The following is a 20413-nucleotide window of genomic DNA, read 5'->3' as shown; positions in this document are numbered from 1 at the left end:
GCATGACAGTACTCACCCGTCCCAAATAACCCTAAAACTGGACGAACTATATGAATTAACCGTTTCTGGCACAGGCTAATGATAGTGGATAGCAGACAGCAGTTTGCCTGAGAAAAGGAAAGCACAGGCGGTGAGCCCACATTTACTCTGGGCATTTTCCCAAACCACAGCAAAGGCAAGCAGAGCTTGGGCAGTCAGTGGCAGTCTTCCTGGGCAGAAGAAACCCAGATAAGAGTTTTGGTGCCAGGAATTTGTGAGACAGGGTACCAGAGAGAAAGGAGTCAGAGAAAAGCCCCAGAAATCTAGAGGCTGACCCCAGGTCCTTGGCTGAATCCTAGGCTGCTCGTGTGCAGGGCAAGTTCTGGGAGGCCTTCGAGAGAAGAGCTGCCGTAGAAGGTAGAGGACAGGGAGCTAAGAGAGGAATACAGGAATCAAAGATCTCACAGTGCTGGGGAGACAACAGAGTTCCGACCCGGCCAGAGTGCAGAGACCTTGGTAAGCACCCTGAGACCCTCACCCTAGAAGGTCAAGCCTTAGGAAAAGGATTTTGCCCAAGAACTACGGCTCAAACTGAAGTATACTAATTCGAACAAAGAAAACCAACTTTAATAAGATCAGAAGGCCAGCTAGTGATTTCATTTTTGCTAGGAAAAAAAAATCAACACTATTTAGAGAACATAATATAAAGTCTCTACAATACAACATCCATAATATCCAACATACAATCAAAAATCACCATATTTGTAAGAAGTCTTGACCCTTAAGCAAGGAGGTAAATGTCAATAGAAGCAGAGCCACTAATGACCCAGCTGTTGGAATTAGCAGAAAATGATTTTATAACTACAGTAAGCATGTTAAAGAACATGGAAGAAAAGATAAACAAAATGGATGAAAAGATGGAAGAGTTCAGCTGAGAAATGGGGAAAAAAGAACCAAATGGCAGTTGAAAACTACACTATCTAAAATGAAAAATGCATTAGCTGGGCTTAATAGCAGAGTGGACATAACAGCAGAAACGATTAGAGATTTCCAAGACAGGTCAGTTGGAAAGAGTGGGAAAGCTGTGGCCATACCTATACTGAGAGCAGTTAGCAAGGTGGTGTGAATATCTTCAGCGGCTCACGGGGCAGCTTCAGAAGAGGCTGAGGGCTGGGTTCAACTGAGAGAGGGGTTTTGCAAGATATGACCTAGTGAGCTAAGGGAATTCAGGTCGTTTGAACTAAGGTAGTTATAACTATGGAATCTCAGCTAAGAAGGGAAGTGAGGGAGCAAAGAGTGTTGAATAGTGAAGAAATGGTGAGGCAGTGAATTTTGGGTCCCAATGTGTCTAATCATTAGACTGGGGCCTTTAGAGCCTTGCTACTCAAAATGTGGTCCCAGGACCAGTAGCACCAGCACCACCTGGCACTTGTGAAAATTCTCAGGCCCTGCCCCAGATGCCCTCAATCAGTATCTCTGCAGGTGAGGCTCAGCAAGCTGTTTACCAAGCTCATCAGTGATTCTGACGCTGTTAAAGTTTGAGAACTGCTCCTCCAAAGTAACAGAGCTGCAAAGAAGGGGAGAGGGGCAGAGTGGGATGCTCGAAATGGATATTTTGGAGATGTTCAGTTATGAGCAATGACAAGGTCTGAGATATAACTCAGGGAATGGGAAACTGTGACTGAGTGGAAGAAAAGATCATTAAAGATAAATGGTCTAGAAATAAGGGGCCAGACTCTTAGATCATCCACAGGGACACAATGTGAGTGTTATTAAGAGAGAAAGACAGTGAGTCAGAAGCTGAAGTTATCGGGGGGGCATGACAGCGAGAATGGCAGATGACTGCAACCAAGAAGGTCAGTACGTAGTATAATCTGACAGCCTGCCCTTCCAAGAGCTAGAGTTTAAGGAGAATGGAAAAAAAATAGTTTGGACTAGCAAGGGGAGCCACCTCTGACAATCTTACTGTGGTGATTCCAATCCACCTCTCAACTCCCATCTCCAACTTCTGCAGCAATGGATGACCTTGTTAACTGCCTGCCAACAGGCATTCTCCCTTCCCTTGCTGACAGATCCCCAAGTTTAGCAACAATGTCCCTATTTTAAAAACTATACTTTCTAGCCTCCTCTGCACTGAAGGTCACCAGTTGTAGTTCTCTCCAACACAACAGAAGCAGAATTGTGGTCAGGCTTCTGAGAATGCGGCTTTTATGAGGATACAGCCTCTCGACCCTCTGCCTCTCCCCTTCTTCCTGCCTGGAACTCTGATAACATCACGGAGTGCCCATACCAACCTTGGACTCCTTACCTCCTGAATTCTTCTACAGGAAAGAAAAACAAATAGCTAACTTGTTTAAGTCACTGTCGGCTGCAGATATGAGGAAATCAGAACAAGTCAATCGCTAACAATTCAGGCTCTGAAGTGGGATGCTTTGCTCCTGGTTCACCTTTACCTACTGAGAACGGGCCCACCTCACCGGAGGGATGCTCCCAGGGCTTAGTTATGGGCCTTCTCGTCTCTGTCCACAAAGACAGCCCCCACCAGGCGCTAACCCACCATTAACTCTCCCCTTCCAATACCTCACATTTGTCTTCCTGCCGGGAAGGACCAGATTTTATTCACTTTTGTCTTACTTACCCTCACACCAGCAGCCAGAACAAGGCTGTGCAAACAATAGATACTCAATTAATGTCTGCTACGTTAAACAAGTAAAAGCCTCAATTTCAATAACCCACGTTGAAAAAGCCCTGACTGAATTGCCTAATAACCCTTTTTTTGTCCTTGCTAAGAATACAGCCTTCCTTTCATTTCAAAATTCCAAGTTTTCTATACTAACCTTGCTCCCAACTGTTAAAGGTCATAAAAGCCCCCGAATTTCATCCCAGCCCCTGCTTTGTCCACAGTAAGACTGGGATGGAAGGAGGAGGAAAGGACAGAAAGCAAAGTCGGCCAAGGTCTGAAGAGTGAGCACAGAGAGGCCAGACACCGACCAGCAGCTCCTGGGTCCACTCAGTCACATCAGGGGTCCTCTTGGGAGACCTTCTGTTGGAATTCACGTACAGTTTTCGTTCGTGGAAGAGCTTCCCATTCAGCTCCTGGATCGCAAATGCCACTTTCTGCATGGAGCCCACGTCTACAAATGCGAAGCTGCAAAGGAAGGAGAGGGCAGCTCTGAGCCCGGCTCAGAACAGAGCCGCAGGAGGGCACCAAGCCCAAGGCTAGGAAGAGTCTCCTCTCCCCTCCGTGGGGACAGGAGAGGGGCTGGGCCGACACTAACACACAAGGAGGCCACAATGACATCCAGACTTGGGCTGGGATGGGCAGTGGGAGAGCCTGTCCTGGGTGTCCTGGGGATCGGGAGACACGTGCTGACCCTATCACCATATACCATATGGCATGGCTCTGGGCTTCCTTCACACCGCTCCCCACAAAACTTCAAAGCCCTTTTACTGCCTGGAAAATAAGAAAGGGAAAATATGAGTAGGTCCAGATTTCAGGGGCAACCAAGGCTCAGGGAGGTACAGTAGCTTGCCTCGAGTCAGAAAACAGAGCAAGGACATGACCAAAAGCAAACCCAGGTCTCTGGACTTCTAAACCAAGGTTGTATGGATAAGGCAGCATTAGCTGCCAAGTCAGAGGGCTGAATGTGGAAAGGGGGTTTCCCAAATGTCACTCTGCCAAGTCGCAGTGGGTGTGGCTTTGGGAGTTGTTGAGCTAGTCTGTAACATCAGTGCATCAGCAAAATGGACAAAGAGGAAAGGAGTTGCTTCCCAAAGAAAACAAAGGAAGAACAGTCATTACCATTTGCAGCCATTCTGGATTTTGTGGACATGGAGAGGGTTGAAGTCCTTTAGAAGGCACCGAATTTCCTCCTACAGTGGCAGGGTTTAAAAGAGAAAGAGACCCAGAGACAAAACTTACAATCAGTTCTCAATGTTTCAGATCCCCAACCAGCTAATCTGTAATCAACTGAACACATACTTAATGAGAACCTATGATGTGCTGAGCGTGCCAGGCTTTGTGCTCGGTGATGCAAATACAGAGACAAGAAAGATATGAGCCCTGCCTTCAGTTGAAGCTCAACAGACGTGTGGGGTACAGACAAGTCAATCAAGTAAGCAGACCATTTCACCAGAGGGTGCAAAATGCCATAATGAGGAAGTACACACGCCTCCGGGAGTACACAGTATGGGTATCTAACCGAAATTTGGAGACGGTGGGCTTCCAGGAGGAAGTGACTTTTAATTTATTAGGAATCTAGGCTATCTCCCTTTCATCACTACCTAGGTGGGGAGGCTTGCTTTAACCAAACCAACCATGCAAGGCCAACTGCCCCTGCTGACTCAGTCCTGTATTCGTGGCAATTTCCCTTCATTTCTTTCCTCACACGTCCGACAGACATTCAGCAAACATGGGTTACACACAGCGTTATGCTGAGTGTTACAGGAGATACTGATTTGAATTTGACACAAGCCTTGCACTCAAGGAGCTTACAGTTTGTAAATGCGTGATCTCTAACAGATGGGGCGGAGTGAAGTCTGAGGGTAAAAGTAAGGCCTGGAGTGGGCAGTGCACTGAGGGAGGACACACCGTCGCTGGTCAGCCTCTGAGGGAGCTCTCATATCCACCACGCCCTTCTCTGCGAGGCTCCCCTCCCCACTTTCCTCACTGCAGCCTGGCCTCCACTGGCCGGGTATATGGTCACCTCCCCTCCCTGGACATTTCTCCATCCCACTCTCAACTCTCCCTCCTGCCTGCCCTCAGGCTGCCTCCCGTCCCCGTGGACCCTGGTCCCACTCCTTCCCCTGGGCTGCCCTCCCTTTTCTGAGATAGCATCTACCCAACCCTGATGCCCTTTTGAGCGACACCCTATTTTTTCGCTTTTCTGCCAAAGGTGTAGAAAAAGCCGTGTCCGCTTAATGCCTCCATTTCCTCCCCGCCCACTCCCTCCCGGCTGCCTGCAGTTTGGCCATGTTCCTGCTCTACTGAAAACACTTTCTTGCAGGTCACGGATGCACTCCCGCTGCCCACCGCAAAGGTCTCCCCTCAGGCCTCCCTGTCAACACCTACCTGCGCTTCTCCACTTCCTCCTTCCTCAGCTCCCCCACCAGCACATTACCACTATAAATTCCACACCTGTGATGAAAACCAATGTTTCCCTAGAAAATTCTACTTTGGAAAAATATATTTATACCATCTTCTGTTAAAAGCAGCTTTTACCAATCTAAAGTCACTTTGTTGGCTTCGGAAAAGAGAAATGCATAATGTATAGCTCATTTTTCTCAGTCTTCATATTTATATTACATTTAAATTCAAATTTTCTAATTTTCTTTTACTTTTAAATATTTAATGTTTATTACACATGGATCTATAAGATGCTGAGCAACAAGCAATTTGTGAGAACAAGCAATGTGTGCTTAGCATTTTCAGTTTATAAAGCATTTTCACATACCTTATTCCATTTGATCTTTAAAACCACCCTGTGAAGTGTACATTATTATTGTCCTCATTCTCAGAAGCATAAAATAAGGATCAGAAAGGTTAAGTGACTGCCCTAAAATTACACAGCCAATTTAGAGTCAGGATTTGAACCCAAGGCTTCTAACTTCAAATCCTACATTCATTTCGTGATATCATGCAAAACCATACCTTTCTTCTTGTCAAATTTTACCATAATTAAAATAAAAGAGGGAATTCCCTGGCAGTCCAGCGGTTAGGACTCCGCGCTTTCACTGCCGAGGGCGCAGGTTCAATCCCTGGTCGGGAAACTAAGATCCCACAAGCCGTGGGGCACAGCCAAAAATACATAGATATATAAATAATAAAATAAAAGAGAAAACTCCCATATTTTTGTACCTTCAATAGCAGATGTCAGGAAACCACAGCCTTGGGCCAAATCCAACCTACCACCCTTTTTGTAAGTAAAGTTTTACTGGAATGCAGCCATGCACATTCATTTACTTATTGTCTATGGTTGCTTACATGCTATTATTTACATTTTTGGCTAGAATACTTTATAGATGGTGTGATACTCTTCAATAATATTATATCGCTTTAGGAGGCTTGTATCTGGTTGTCTTACTTTTAGTGATGCTAAATTAATCAACAAATTCAGATAGTAACAGCCTGATTAAAACTGCCCATCAATATTTTACCTAATTGGGCTTCCCTGGTGGTACAGTGGTTGAGAATCCGCCTGCCAATGCAGGGGACACGGGTTCGATCCCTGGTCTGGGAAGATCCCACATGCCATGGAGCAGCTAAGCCCGTGCGCCACAACTGCTGAGCCTGCACTCTGGAGCCCTCAAGCCACAACTACTGAAGCCCACGCGCCTGGAGCCCTGCTCCGCAACAGGAGAAGCCACCACAATGAGAAGCCCACTCACCGTAATGAAGAGTGGCCCCCGCTCGCCACAACTAGAGAAAGCCCGTGCACAGCAACGAAGACCCAACGCAGCCAAAAATAAATAAATAAATTTATTAAAAAAAATATTTTACCTAATGCATTTACCATGCTCTGATAACTACTGTCTGAAACAGGTATTTTATTATGGTTTGCGGAATGATGATTTTCTATCATTTCTTCGGCATTTATGAGCTGAAGTTGCTCTGTAAAGAACTTTTTCTCATCCACTAGGGTCATTTGTTTGCCCTGAAATGGCACTGGTGTTGGAAAAGCAAGATAAACACTTATTCTTTCCCTTTAATTATCAAGTTTTATATTAATGAACTATTGTCTTGCTACCTTCAATGTGTCCAGCGAGCTTTGCTTTCTTTAGGTATTACTTCTTTAGGTATTACTACAAATTATTGCTTTTTATCACAGTAAGTTTTAATCAGAGGTAGTCATTAGTATTTTTGAAACACAAATTGTCCCACCTTTGGCCTGTAGGACCCCCTTTTCCCTTGTTCTTATGCTTTTTTATTTTTATTTGGAAACTTTCAAACACATAGAAAATAGTATAACAACTCCCTATATACCTATCACTTAGACTTACTAATTCTCAACTCAAAAAAAGAAAAAAAAAAAAGGAGCAAGCAAGGGCATCTGTTGCTTGTTTTCACTCCTTTGTGCTACAGCATGAACCCCCAATAAAGCTTTGCCTGCAAAAAGAAATTCTTAAGTCATGGACATTTACATGATTTCATCTACACCTCTCCCTACCACTAGGCTGTTCTGAAACAAATCTCAAACACCTCACCACTACATCTGCAAACATTCCAGCACATAGCTCCAAGCAACAAGTATCTCACCTCTAATCACAACCTCTCCCATCCCTTCAACCAAACCCTAATAGCCTTTGAGAGCTTTCCAGCTTTCTGGCATAACAGCTCCAGACCTGGAATCAGGCATTTCCCTAAGAAGGCCTAGTTCCTTTCAGTGGGGAATGGTATTTAAAGTGAGAAATCTAGCAGGTAGGAGCTTAATGCCACTGGGTTGTTAGAGTACCAAGGTCTTTCAATGAACAGAGTTAGAAGATATGTATCTTTGAAAGGGAAAATAATCATTGTAATCATGGATTCTAACTCATATATAAGAGCTACAGATAGTTTTTATTTGATTTCTTTTATTTTTATATCTTTTCTCTTATGCTGAAAATCTTTATCCCTAACAACACTAAATACTTATTGTATCCTATTTTAAATATGTAACAGGTTCAAATAACAATACCAGATTACTACAGACAACAAAATTATTGAGTAAAGTTTAAGATTTCTTTGCAGTTCTTTTTATGCTTGTAGTATATCCTACTGAGGATATACAGTCAAAATACCATATTCTGAGGTCACTTGGAATAATTCTTTTCTCTGGCACATTTACATATTTTAAAGTCAAAACAATAATACAAGGTTTTGCGTTGTGGGTAGGGACAGAGAAGAGGGTGTCCCAGGAGAAGAGGTCTGCATGGGGAGAAAAGTCTGAGCCCTTCCTGATTGATTGTTTCCCTTTGGGGCCCCCAGGGAGAATCCTGAGATTGAAATCAGCCTCAGTTTAGAAATCCCTTTAGTAGAGGACAGAGCAGGGCTTTGCAGCCCTGGGAATTTTTTTTTTTTTTTTTTAAGTATTTGTTTATTTATTTATGGCTGTGTTGGGTCTTCGTTTCTGTGCGAGGGCTTTCTCTAGTTGTGGCAAGCGGGGGCCACTCTTCATCGCGGTGCGCGGGCCTCTCACTATCGCGGCCTCTCTTGTTGCGGAGCACAGGCTCCAGAAGCGCAGGCTCAGTAATTGTGGCTCACGGGCCCAGTTGCTCCGCGGCATGTGGGATCTTCCCAGACCAGGGCTCGAACCCGTGTCCCCTGCATTATTGGCAGGCAGATTCTCAACCACTGCGCCACCAGGGAAGCCCCCCTGGGAATTTTTTTGCACTGACTTTTTATTTGCAGAAAATTTAAAGTCTTATTTTTATTAATGCCTTTAAAAAGAGGTGAGATTTTACTATTGATTTAATATTCAATGAATAAAACTATCTTGAGTGCAAAAAATAAAAACTAAAAAAAAAAATACAAGGTAAGTTCAGAAATTGTGCCACCATCTCCCTTCTACCCTTTTTTCCTTCCCTCCCCAGAGGTCACCGTCTTTATTCCCTTTTTATCCTTCCATTGTTAATTTTGGCAAATTTAAAGAGATATTCCATTCTCTTCCTCCCTTCTGATGCAAAAGATTGTTTGATTCTAGGTGTATTTTTATACCCGCTGACAGACTGAATGTGAAGTGTGAAAAACATATGAGGTATGAAACGAGAATATTTCCCAGGTTTTGGGCCATGTACTGAGATGGGGAAGACTGTGGGAGGAGCAGGCTGGACACATTAAGTCTGAAATGCCTATTAGTTGCCCAAGTAGAGATAAGGACTAGGCAATTGAATATACAAGTTCAGAGTTCATGGGCAAGGTATAAGCTGGGAATACAGATAACTGGTCATGATTTTCTACTACCACAATCATATCACCTGCACTAATGACACTTATTTCTGCCTTTCCAATTCTTATTCTTTTTCCTTGCCTATTGCACTGACCAAGACCACCTGTACAATGTTGACAGTAATAGCAATAGCTGGTGTCCATATCTTTTTCCCGATCTCAAAGGGAAAGCTATCAAAGTTGTGTCCCTAAGTATTATATTTGCCGTACATTGTTAAGTCCTTAATCCATCTAGAATGCATTCCATGTATGTTATAAGGTAAAGGCCCAATTTCATTTTTCATGTATGGATAATGAAATGTCTCAGAACCAGTTTACTGAATAGTCCCTTCTTTCCCAACTGATCTACAATACCACCTGGTTACACACACCAACTGTTCATATATGTGTAGGTCTATTTCTGGACTTTCTACTCTGTTCCGTATGTTGACTATTAGCAATGCACCCACATCAAGGTCATCATTATTACAGTGGAAAATTTGCTCTCCTCTCTGTCCCCCTTATTCTTCAGAAAGGTGCAGTTATTCATGGGACTGTTCTGATCCATGTAAATTTTAGAATCACCTTGTCAAGTTCTTTGGAAAACCTTTGGGTATTTTGATCACAATGGCATTGAATCTACATATCAATTTAAGGATCATAAAACTGATTCTTCTTATCCATCTTTTTTTTTTTTTTTTTTTTTTTTTAAATTTTTTTTTTTTTTTTTTTTATAGCTACTTTTTATTTATTTCTTTCTTTATTTTTGGCTGTGTTGGGTCTTCAGTTCGTGCGAGGGCTTTCTCCAGCTACGGCAAGTGGGGGCCACTCCTCATCGCGGTGCAGGGACCGCTCCCCATCGCGGTGCGCGGGCCTCTCACCATCGCGGCCCCTCCCATTGCGGGGCACAGGCTCCAGACGCGCAGGCTCAGCAGTCGTGGCTCACGGGCCCAGCTGCTCCGCGGCACGCGGGATCCTCCCAGACCAGGGCTCGAACCCGTGTCCCCTGCACTAGCAGGCAGATTCTCAACCACTGCGCCACCAGGGAAGCCCTTATCCATCTCTTTATTTAGGTCTTCCTTAATGACCTTCAGTAAAGTCTCATAATTTTCTGTGTATATGTCTTGCACAATTTTTTTTAAATTCTAGCTCTTTGTATTTATTGCTCCTCTTGTATAGAAATACAATTGACTTTTGTATATTTAGCTTATATTCAACCAACTTAACTCTCAAAAATTCTAACATGTCCAAGAGTCTTTCAAGCTTCAACTTAGGCAATCACCTGCAAATAATGACAGCTTTGTTTTTTCCTTTCCAATTCTTACACCTCTTATTTTTTTTATTTTCTCACTTGCTCTATCTAAGAAATCGCATAAAATGTTAAACAGAAGTGATAGAGGCACTCATGTCTTGTTCTTGATTTTAAAATACTTCTGTTTCCCAAGTGATCATGTTTTCTGTGTATTTTTTGTAGATACTCTTCATCAGATTTTGGAGGTTTCCTTCCATTCACAGTCTAAATGTTTTTCTGTGAACTGGGTTTTTAACTTTATCAAAGGTTAAATTTTAGCTTGAAGGTTCCCAGACCTTGTAAGTAATATGAATTTAAACCCCAAGTCACAAGAAATCAGGCCTACTGTTACATGTTCTTGGGGAGACTGCTTAGCCCTACCAGCCCCAGATCCAGGCCAAGACAGATTAACTTCCTCAACACCACCCTGGGCCAATGAGCAAAGTTTCTGTGGTTCACACTTTCACTAAGAGTCCAGCCCTTGAACAATCCTGCTTTTGCGGGGATGTCAGTTACCATTCCCCTCCTCACATAGGCCCAGAGTGTCATCTCCTGTCCTGACATGGCTGTTATAATCCAATCTACTCTTTGGGTTTTGAGGTAGGCACAGATCCTAGGGCAATGGCCAGATTCTCCTGATTTTCAGTTATTTCTTATTTGGGGTCCTCTTAATTTTCCTTACTTTTTAGGAGTCAGATATGTATTTAAAAGTGGTATTTCCTATATTTTAGCTTCTATTTCCAAGTATTTTCTTATGAGAGGGTTTTCAGGTTATCTAACCTATCATAATTATGGAAACAGAGGCATTTGAAGATTTTAAATCCATTTGGCATCATGAAGGTTACTCATATACTCAGCAAGACCAGTTTGAGAAAACTGGTGAGGGCAGAAAGCAAACCAATGGGTTCAAGAATAAGTGTGTGATCAATTTCAAAACTTACTACAAAGCTACAGTAAGCAAGTGCAGTACTGGCATAAGGAAAGACATACAGATCAATGGAATAGAAAGAGACTCCTGAAATAAACTGCTACATTTATGGTCAACTGATTTTTAACAAGGGTGCCAAAATAATTCAATGGGGAAAAATAATCTTTTTAGCAAATGATGCTAGGACAACTGGATATCTACATGCAAAAAAATGAAACTGATCCCTACCTCAAACCACACAGAAGAATGAATTCAAAAAGGATCACAGGACTTCCCTGGTGGCACAGTGGTTAAGAATCCTCCTGCCAATGCAGGGGACAAGGGTTCAAGCCCTGGTCCGGGAAGATCCCACATGCCATGCAGCAACTAAGCCCATGCGCTACCACTACTGAGCCTGCACTCTAGAGCCCACGAGCCACAACTACTGATCCCATGTGCCACAAATACTGAAGCCTGCGCACCTAGAGCCTGTGCTCTGCAATGAAGAGCGGCCCCCGCTCGCCACAACTAGAGAAAGCCTGCACACAGCAACGAAGACCCAATGCAGCCAAAAATAAATAAATTAATTTTTAAAAAACAGATCATAGACTTAAATATGAGAGCTAAAACTATAAAACTCTTAGAAGAATGCATAAGTGTACATTCTTGTGATCTTGGATTAGGCAATGGATTCTTAGATATGGCACCTAAAGCACAAGCAACCAAAGAAAAAAACAGAAAATTGGAATGCATCAAAATTAAACTTCTGTGTTTCAAAGGACACTATAGAGAAACTAAAAATACAACTGATGGGAGAAAATATTTGCAATCATATATCTGATAAGAGACCTGTGTCCAGAATGTATAAAGAACTCTTTCAACTCAATAATAAAAAGACAAACTGATTTTAAAATGGGCAAAGGATCTGAATAGATATTTCTCCAAAGAAGATATACAAATGGCCAAAAAGCACATGAAAAGATGCTCATTAATTATTAAGAAAACGCAAATCAAAACCACAATGAGATACCACTTCACATCCACTAGATGGCTATAATCAAAAAGACAGGGACTTCCCTGGTGGCGCAGTGGTTAAGAATCTGCCTGCCAGTGCAGGGGGACACAGGTCCGATCCCCGGTCCGGTAAGATCCCACATGCCGCGGAGCAACTAAGCCCACGCACCACAACTACTGAGCCCGCGTGCCACAACTACTGAAGCCTGTGTGCCACAACTACTGAAGCCCGTGCACCTAGAACCCATGCTCCACAACAAGAAGCCACTGCAATGAGAAGCCCGCGCACCGCAACTAAGAGTAGCCCCCGCTCGCCGCAACTAGAGAAAGCCCGTGCGCAGCAACTAAGACCCAATGCAGCCAAAATTAAATAAATAAAATAAATGTATTTAAAAAAAAAAAAGACAGACAATAACAGATTTGGGCAAGGAAGTAGAGAAACTGGAATCCCCATACATTGCTGGTATGAATGTGAAATGGTACAGCTCTTTTGGAAAACAGTTTGGCACAGAGTTATCATGTGACCCAATAACTTCACTCCTAGGTATACACCAAAGACAACTGGAACATATGTTTACACATAACGTGTACACCAATGTGCAGAGCAGCATTATTCATAAAAACCAAAAAGTGGCAACAACCCAAATGTCCAGTGATGAATGGATAAACAAATTGTGGTATATACATATAAATATTTTAGCCATAAAAAGGAATGAAGTACTGAGACATGCTATAAAACATGTGAACCCTGAAAACATTATACTAAGTGAAAGAACACACAAAATGCCACACATTGTATGACTTCATTTACATGAAATAGCCAGGATAGGCAAATCCCTAGAGACAGAAAGTAAATTAGTGGCTGCCAGGGGCTGGAGGAAGAGAGGAGGAGGGACTGCTAATGGGTATCAGATTTACTTGGGGGTGATGAAAATATTCTGGAATTAGTGGTGATGCCTGCACAACCTTGTGAACATACTAAAAACCACTGAATTTTATGCTTTAAAATAATGAATTTTATGGTATGTGATTTATATCTCAATAAAAAAAGAAATGTTAATAAAGTAAAAAATCCTGGCTACTGTTATTGCTATGAATAATAAATCATCTTTCATCTCTGATCCAAGACTTTCATCTTTTACCAACCAAATCTGTTGGTTTGCAAGCAGGGTAAAGTCGCAGACACTTACTTCACGGTTCTTGATGAGGCATTAATGTTTTTCTGTTTTGTTTTTTTTTAATTAATTAATTGATTTATTTTTGGCTGCACTGGATCTTCACTGCTGAGTGGGCTTTCTCTAGCTGCGGTGAGCGGGGGTTTCTCATTGCGGTGGCTTCTCTTGTTGTGGAGCATAGGCTCTAGGCGTGCGAGCTTCAGTAGTTGTGGCTCGCGGGCTCTAGAGTGCAGGCTCAGTAGTTGTGGTGCACGGGCTTAGTTGCTCCGCGGCATGTGGGATCTTCCCGGACCAGGGCTCGAACCCGTGTCCCCCGCATTGGCAGGCAGACTCTCAACCACTGCACCACCAGGGAAGTCCGGCATTAATGTTAAAATGAGAAACTTCTTTTTAAAAACCTACTTCTTCAGTTCAGGTCTTTCCTCTCCTATGAGACTGGTCTGCGTTTGTTAAGTTGGAAGAAAGCACCGTGGGGAAGGCTGCTGCTTTCCTGTGAAGGGGGCAAGGATCAAAGGCCCCCTATACCACGGTGTGGGTCAGCATAGCCAAGCAAGCGCCAGGTGCTGGGTTGCCAAACAGGGTCTACTGGAGAGAGGTGGCAGAGCCTCTCAGTGCCTCGCCTCCCCAAGACCACTGCAGAACTGCCTGCAGGGCTCCTGCCCTCATCTCACTGTCAAATAATGGGTTGTAGCAGCCTGCCAACAAGGGGAAGGGGAATCAGCCCCAGTACTCTCTTCTCTCAGATGCCACGAATCCCCCAACCCACCCCTTTAACTCTTGGTTTAATTCACTGGGTCAAAATGAATTACTTCATTCTCTGGGCTCCAATACCATGCTCTTCTCTCTTTGTCAGATAAACACATAATAGGTCCATCTCTTTTTATGGTGAGTTATTTACACGTCTTATCGATTATGTGGTTTGGTACTTGGGGGCAACTGGACATGGACTCAACTCTTGGCTGACCACTCACTAGGTCTGTGCACTTGGGTAGGGGGGACCTCTTAGAGCCTTGGCTGCCTCATCTCCAAGATGGAAATACCACCCGCCACCCAGAGTTATTATAAGAATTTAATAAAACCACACTAATGAAGCATTTAGCCTATTTCCCAGAGCATCTCTGATAATTAAAATATAGTAACTGGTGTAAAAGGAATAAGGCACAATTTGAGCAGCGAAGATTGAGTTTAGCTAATTGGCAAGGGGGCACGAGACCAGGACATTTTTGAAAAATGTCTGACATGCAGCAGGGGCTCCACAAAAGTTACTTTCTCTCATCCTTCATCTAAGACTGAGCTTGAGCACAAGGACCAGGTTATCTTTTAGCGTGCTGAGTGAGCCTCAGGCACATTATTCTGCATTACGCGCAAATTTTTTAATGTTCCAAAAAAATTAAAAAGCCAGGGGATGCTTCAAATCAGTAGATTACACTTCCGTTCTCTTTTCATCTGTACTTCAGATGCACTTATTACAAATTTTAAGTACTTATGTTGTTCTATAATTATTTCAGGTTTGGTGGTCTGGCCTCCCCAAATAGACAGGAAGATTCCGGGGGTCAAATATGGTTGTTTAAGTACACAGCCAACTGACTGAACTGGTTCATTTCAAAGTGAAATGAGTGTAGTTTCCTGGCTGAGACCCCACTGCTCCCTATGACCAAAGGATCGGCAATTGAACCCTCACAAGGCCCCCTTCCTAAAGGGAAGCTGCCTCACTGCGGCCCCTCCATTCAAAGCGATAAGGAGGGTGACCACCCATCCAGGTTTACACGGATGGTTGGATGCAGGATGCCCCACACTAAAAGCGGGAAGTCCAAGGCAAACTGTGAGTTGGCTGTGAGCTGGTCAGCGTAGTCACCAGCTAGTGACTACTTGCACATTCGTAGCTCTAAAATACCTTTTAAAACTGGTAAAACTGTTACTGGCAGGTCTGTCATATGGGGGAGACCAAAGAAGATAAGAAGCAACCGTTCACAGAGAGTGAAGCATACCTCAGAGATATCCAGCGGGAGACTGCCAACGTAAACCTCTGTCTCTCTTTTCTTGAATCCTAAGTAGAAAAATAGTGAAAAAAAGGCAGGTGTAAGGCTAGAGGATTCAGAGGAGTTAGAACATGCGATAAGTGACACATTTTCCTCAATGTTAAAACATACACACACAGTCCCCTACAAACATTCCTCCTGCGTGATCAATGAACGGTTATACAGCACTCAATGGGTCAGCAAACACTTATCAGTGTTATGGGAGTGGTCCAGTGTTAAATGTTCGCCTTGGATATCACTGCCTTCAAGGCAGGAGCATACTCTCTGGGGGCTGGGAGGACAGCGAGTCATCAGCACACCAGGAATCCAGCGCTTTCAATGGGGTATTATGTAGTTTCAGGACCAACGGGGGTAGTATTTCAAAGTTAACATTCAGCTGAAGGAGGGAAGGAAGGGGGGCGGTTAATGCAGGAGGGAGGCAGAAGGGAATCCAGGCAGAGGGCAGAGCACACGCAAAGGCATGGAGATGCGAAAGGGCCCGGGCGCCTGGAGTCAGGAATAGCTAGACGCACGCTGCAGCTGGGTGAGTGGCGAGAGCAGAGGGAAGAAAGGCAGGCCAGGCCAACTGCTGAAATCGCTGACTGCTGCCCACAGCAGTCTCAGCAGAGTCCACTGGCTGTGAGAAGGAGGTGAGGGGTTTAATCAGAGAGGGGACATCCACACGGCTAGGTTGCAGAGAGATCACTTTGGAGATGGTGGAGGGTGAAATGGGAGGAGATAAGGATTAAAAAGAAGTATGGGGTTAGGAGCAGCCAGCGCAACAGCGCCTGAGGGTCCGCACCGTGTGTGGCAGAGGGATGCATCCCTCACATGAAAGGAAACGTGGTGACGGGACTGGAGCAAGGGCAGGATCTCAGGTTTCATGCTTGAAGAGAAACTGAGTAGATTAATTAGAATCCAGGTGATAGACTGAGGGTCCCAGCACCAATCAAACCCCCAAGCTAACTCACTTGGAGATTTCTGTTCCTCCAACACTCCATGCTTCCCAAGTACTTCAGCAGAGGGTCGGAAGTCACTGCTGCTCCAGGACCTGTCAAACACAGGTCTTAGCACTGCACCTCCCAAGGCCAAACTCCAACAGAAGGAGTTTGGGCATAACAAGCAGGGCCCAGCATAAGCCTCCATTACCCCCTTCCTGACAGAGGGTTTCCCTTCCTCCTTCCAGACTCGGGTTCCAAGCACGAAGCCCTCCACTGGATCTTTTTAATCACTAATTGTTAAAGCACATTTAGGGTCAGAATCAACAGGCAAGAAATGCTGGGGTTGACTCCTAAGCTCTGGGCATTGGGAAGCAGGAGCAGGAGGAAGAGAAGGCTGTGGGGCGGAAGGAGGCTTGTTTATCAGCAAAAGCAAACAACTTACATGCTGCAGTTTCTTTCCAACAGGCTCTCCTGCAAAGCCAACCAGCCACACTTAGAGGAATGCCAGGATCATTCACCATCACATTACTGAATAGGTGCTGTGGCGGGCAGAATCATGCCCCCCAGCAAAGTGGTCCATATCTTCATCCCCAGAACCTATTAAGGGTTCTGGTCACCAATTCCGATGTAGGGGGGGAGCAATTTTACCACACCACCAAGCACTGCTCCAGACACCAGCTGGGTGTCCTACAATGCAACTCAATTCTGACACTGTCTACCCAGGAGATAGCATCAGATTCCACAGGTTAAGGGCTCAGTCCCATAGGACTGCCCCGCTTCAGACACCAGTCACCTGCAAGCCCAGGTTGTCACCTGCGCTTCTGACTGACCACCTATAGACTGGAGGTTCCCACGACCCCTCCTTGGGTCCCATCAATTTGCTAGAGTGGCTCACATCTCAGAGAAACATTTTCCCTACTAGATTGCCATTTATTTAAAAAGTATATAACTCAGGAACAGCCAGATGGAAGAGATGCATGGGGCAAGGTATAGGGAAAGGGCACAGAGCTTCCATGCTCTCTAGGTGCGTCACTGTCCCCAAATCTCTACTGTGTTCACCAACCCAGAAGCTCTCAGAACCCATACTTTTGGGTTTTTATGGAGGCTTCATTGCAGAGGCATGACTGATTAGCCCTTGGTTCTTTTCCTGCAGGTAAGAAGGCTGTCAAAGTCATTTTAAAGGGATTTTTTTTTCTTTACTTTGGGAGAAACAAAAATTAAAACGTTAAATTTTAAAAGAAAGTAGTAACGCTGTCCTCTAAATTGTTCCCAGCTGTAGGAGGAAACTGCTTTAGTTGCAACTAAATTTAAACAGAACAGTGGTTAAGATAATTAAAAGGCTGAAGTATTGATGAATAAAAATAGTGAGGTTTATGGGCAGAATCAGGCTATGGCTGTTACTCCCAATTTCCTGGTAATCCCTGGAAAAGTCTATGGGCTTCTGGAACAGGGAGGGCACCAACACCTCCCATGCAAGGGCCTAGCATAAATCTTTCAAAGATGCCTTTAAGGGCCTGCCAGGTGCTATGCTAACTAAACAGCTAATGTACGTTGTCTCATTTAATCCTCATGGAAACTCTCAGAACTTGCCATTATTACCCCACTGTACAGATGAAGTCCTGGAGGCTCAGAGACCATAATCTGGTAGTCTGTCCAAGATCACTTAACTTATGCTCATAAATAGAGAAGCCTGTTTTTTGAATTCAAACCATATGACTCAAAAGTCATGAGCTTCCACTCTATTGCTTGGTCTGGAAAAGTGTCTTATTTGTGTTTTTAAAAAGACAAAGAGTAGGACTTCCCTGGTGGCGCAGTGGTTAAGAATCCGCCTGCCAATGCAGGGGACACGGGTTCAAGCCCTGGTCCGGGAAGATCCCACACGCCGCGGAGTAACTAAGCCCGTGTGCCACAACTACTGAAGCCCTGGTGCCTAGAGCCCGTGCTCCACAACAAGAGAAGCCACCGCAATGAGAAGACTGTGCACAACAACGAAGAGTAGCCCCTGCTTGCTGCAACGAGAGAAAGCCCGCGTGCAGCAATGAAGACCCAACGCAGCCAAAAATAAATAAATTTATTTTTTTTAAAAAAAAGACAAAGAGTATATAAAGAACTCTTACAACTCAATAATAAGGCAAATAGGGAGTTCCCTGGTGGTCTAGTGGTAAGGATTCGGCGCTTTCACTGCAGAGGCCTGGGTTCGATTCCTGGTCAGGGAACCATCCTGCATGCAGCCAGGCGCAGCCAAAATAATAATAATAATAATAATGCAAATAAACCAATTAAAAGTGGACAAATCATCTGATAGACATTTCTCCAAAGATAAACAAATGTCCAATAAGCACATGAAAAAGACTCTTAACATATTTAGCCATTAAGGAAATGCAAATCAAAGCCACAATGATACATCACATCCACTAGGAGGGCTATAATATAAAAGACAGACAATAAGTGTTGAGATGTGGAGAAATGGGAACCCTCATATTGCTGGTGGGAACGTAAAGTGGTGCCGTTTGGCACACAGTTTGGCAGTTTCTCAAAAAGTTAAAGAGAATTCCACATGACCCGGCAATTCCACTCCTGGGTATCTACTCAAGATAAATTAAAATTGATGTCCACCAAAAGCTTGTTCACAAATGTTCACAGCAGCATTGTTCAAAATATCCAAAAAAAAACAACTCAGGGACTTCCCTGGTGGTGCAATGGTTAAAGAATCTGCCTGCCAATGCAGGGGACACGGTTTCGATCCCTGGTCGGGGAAGATCCCACATGCCTGCCATGGAGCAACTAAGTCCTTGTGCCACAACTACTGAGCCTGCGTGCTGCAACTACTGAAGCCCACACACCTAAAGCCCGTGCTCCGCAGCAAGAGAAGCCACCGCAATGAGAAGCCCACGCACTGCAAGGGAAGAGTGGCCCCAGCTCGCCACAACTAGAGAAAGCCCACACGCAGCAACGAAGACCCAACGCTGCCAAAAATAAATTAAATTTTTAAAAAAAGAAACAACTCAAATGATCATCAGTTGACAGATGAACAGATAAATAAAATGTACACCCAAAGAATGGAATATTATCTGGCAATATAAATGAACTAAAATATTGATAAATGCCACAATGTGGATGAATCTCAAAAACATGATGCTACAGTAAGAAACCAGACACAAAGGGCCACATATTGTATGATTCCACTTATATGAAGAGTCCAGACTAGACAAATCTGTAGAGACAGAAAATAGATTGGTGGCCGCCTAGGGCTGGGGGGGACGGGGAATGAGGAGTGATTGCTAACAAGGTTTCCTTTTGGCGCCCCAAATGCTCTAAACAGGGAAATGTTCTAAAATTAGATTGTGGTGATGGCTGCACTGTAAATATACTAAATACCGTTTAATCGTACACCTAAAACAGGTGAATTTTATGGTATGCAAATTATACCTCAATAAAGTTGTTTTTTTTTAAGGTAAGGCACATTTTCAAGAATGGCTGGTATAAGCAAGCATTTCTTTTCCCACTCCACCTCACAAACCAACGCCCACACAAATGAAGCCAATGAGTGGCCAGGATCATTCAGTCCCCATGGCTTGTATTGGATTTAGAACGTATTGCATTAGCCTCAACAGCACGTTTAGTTTTTTAAGCTAAAAAGGTTTTAAATTTAAAGTTTTTAAACTCAGTCTGCTATCCACTCCCACCCACCAACCCCACTAAAAATCAGTTCTGCAAACGCACCTGGCGAGCGCAAGCGACAAGCTCCGAGGGGTAACACGCGCCCCGCCACCCTGGAGAGGAAATGAGAGGTGCAGTTTCCACAAACGCCTCCCAACGCTCAGGTCCCCGCCACCGCCCGCCCGGCAGCCCGGGGCCAGAAACCAAAAAGCCGTACCTCCCCCCTGCCAGGTACACCCAGCCCGCAGCCCAGACGCTAAGCCTTAGCGCATTCGGGCGCCCTCCTACTCCTCCGACGCCCGCGGGGCACGGGGCGGGGCCGCCCCTCCGCAGCCAATCCCCGGGCGGCTGCAGCCCGGCCGGGCGGGAAGATCTGTGTGCTCGCTGGGACCGTAACTGCACCGGCTCGGGAGCAAGCGCCCGCCGGCCCTGCTCCCGCTTTTAATAGACACCCTCCCCCCACACACACCCCCAAAATATGCTTGCAGAGAGAGTGGAGCGAGTGACCGTGGCGCGCGCCTAGCTC

The 20413-nt window shown here is 44.6% G+C and overlaps 1 protein-coding gene across 1 annotated transcript in view; it reads right to left on the bottom strand.

Annotated features, from left to right (window-relative positions):
- Window positions 1-16432, bottom strand: part of TDRD10 (tudor domain containing 10) — a 45758-nt gene extending 29326 nt beyond the window's left edge. The window contains 4 exon segments of the mRNA XM_007178586.2: window positions 2971-3127; window positions 3782-3852; window positions 15257-15315; window positions 16258-16432. Coding sequence (XP_007178648.2) covers window positions 2971-3127; window positions 3782-3852; window positions 15257-15315; window positions 16258-16432 — 462 coding nt within the window.
- Window positions 16433-20413: the final 3981 nt, after the last annotated feature.

The sequence above is a fragment of the Balaenoptera acutorostrata genome, chromosome 1 (genome assembly GCF_949987535.1).
Source record: "Balaenoptera acutorostrata chromosome 1, mBalAcu1.1, whole genome shotgun sequence".
Taxonomy (NCBI): Eukaryota; Metazoa; Chordata; class Mammalia; order Artiodactyla; family Balaenopteridae; genus Balaenoptera; species Balaenoptera acutorostrata.
This window is presented reverse-complemented; position numbering and strand designations above follow the sequence as displayed.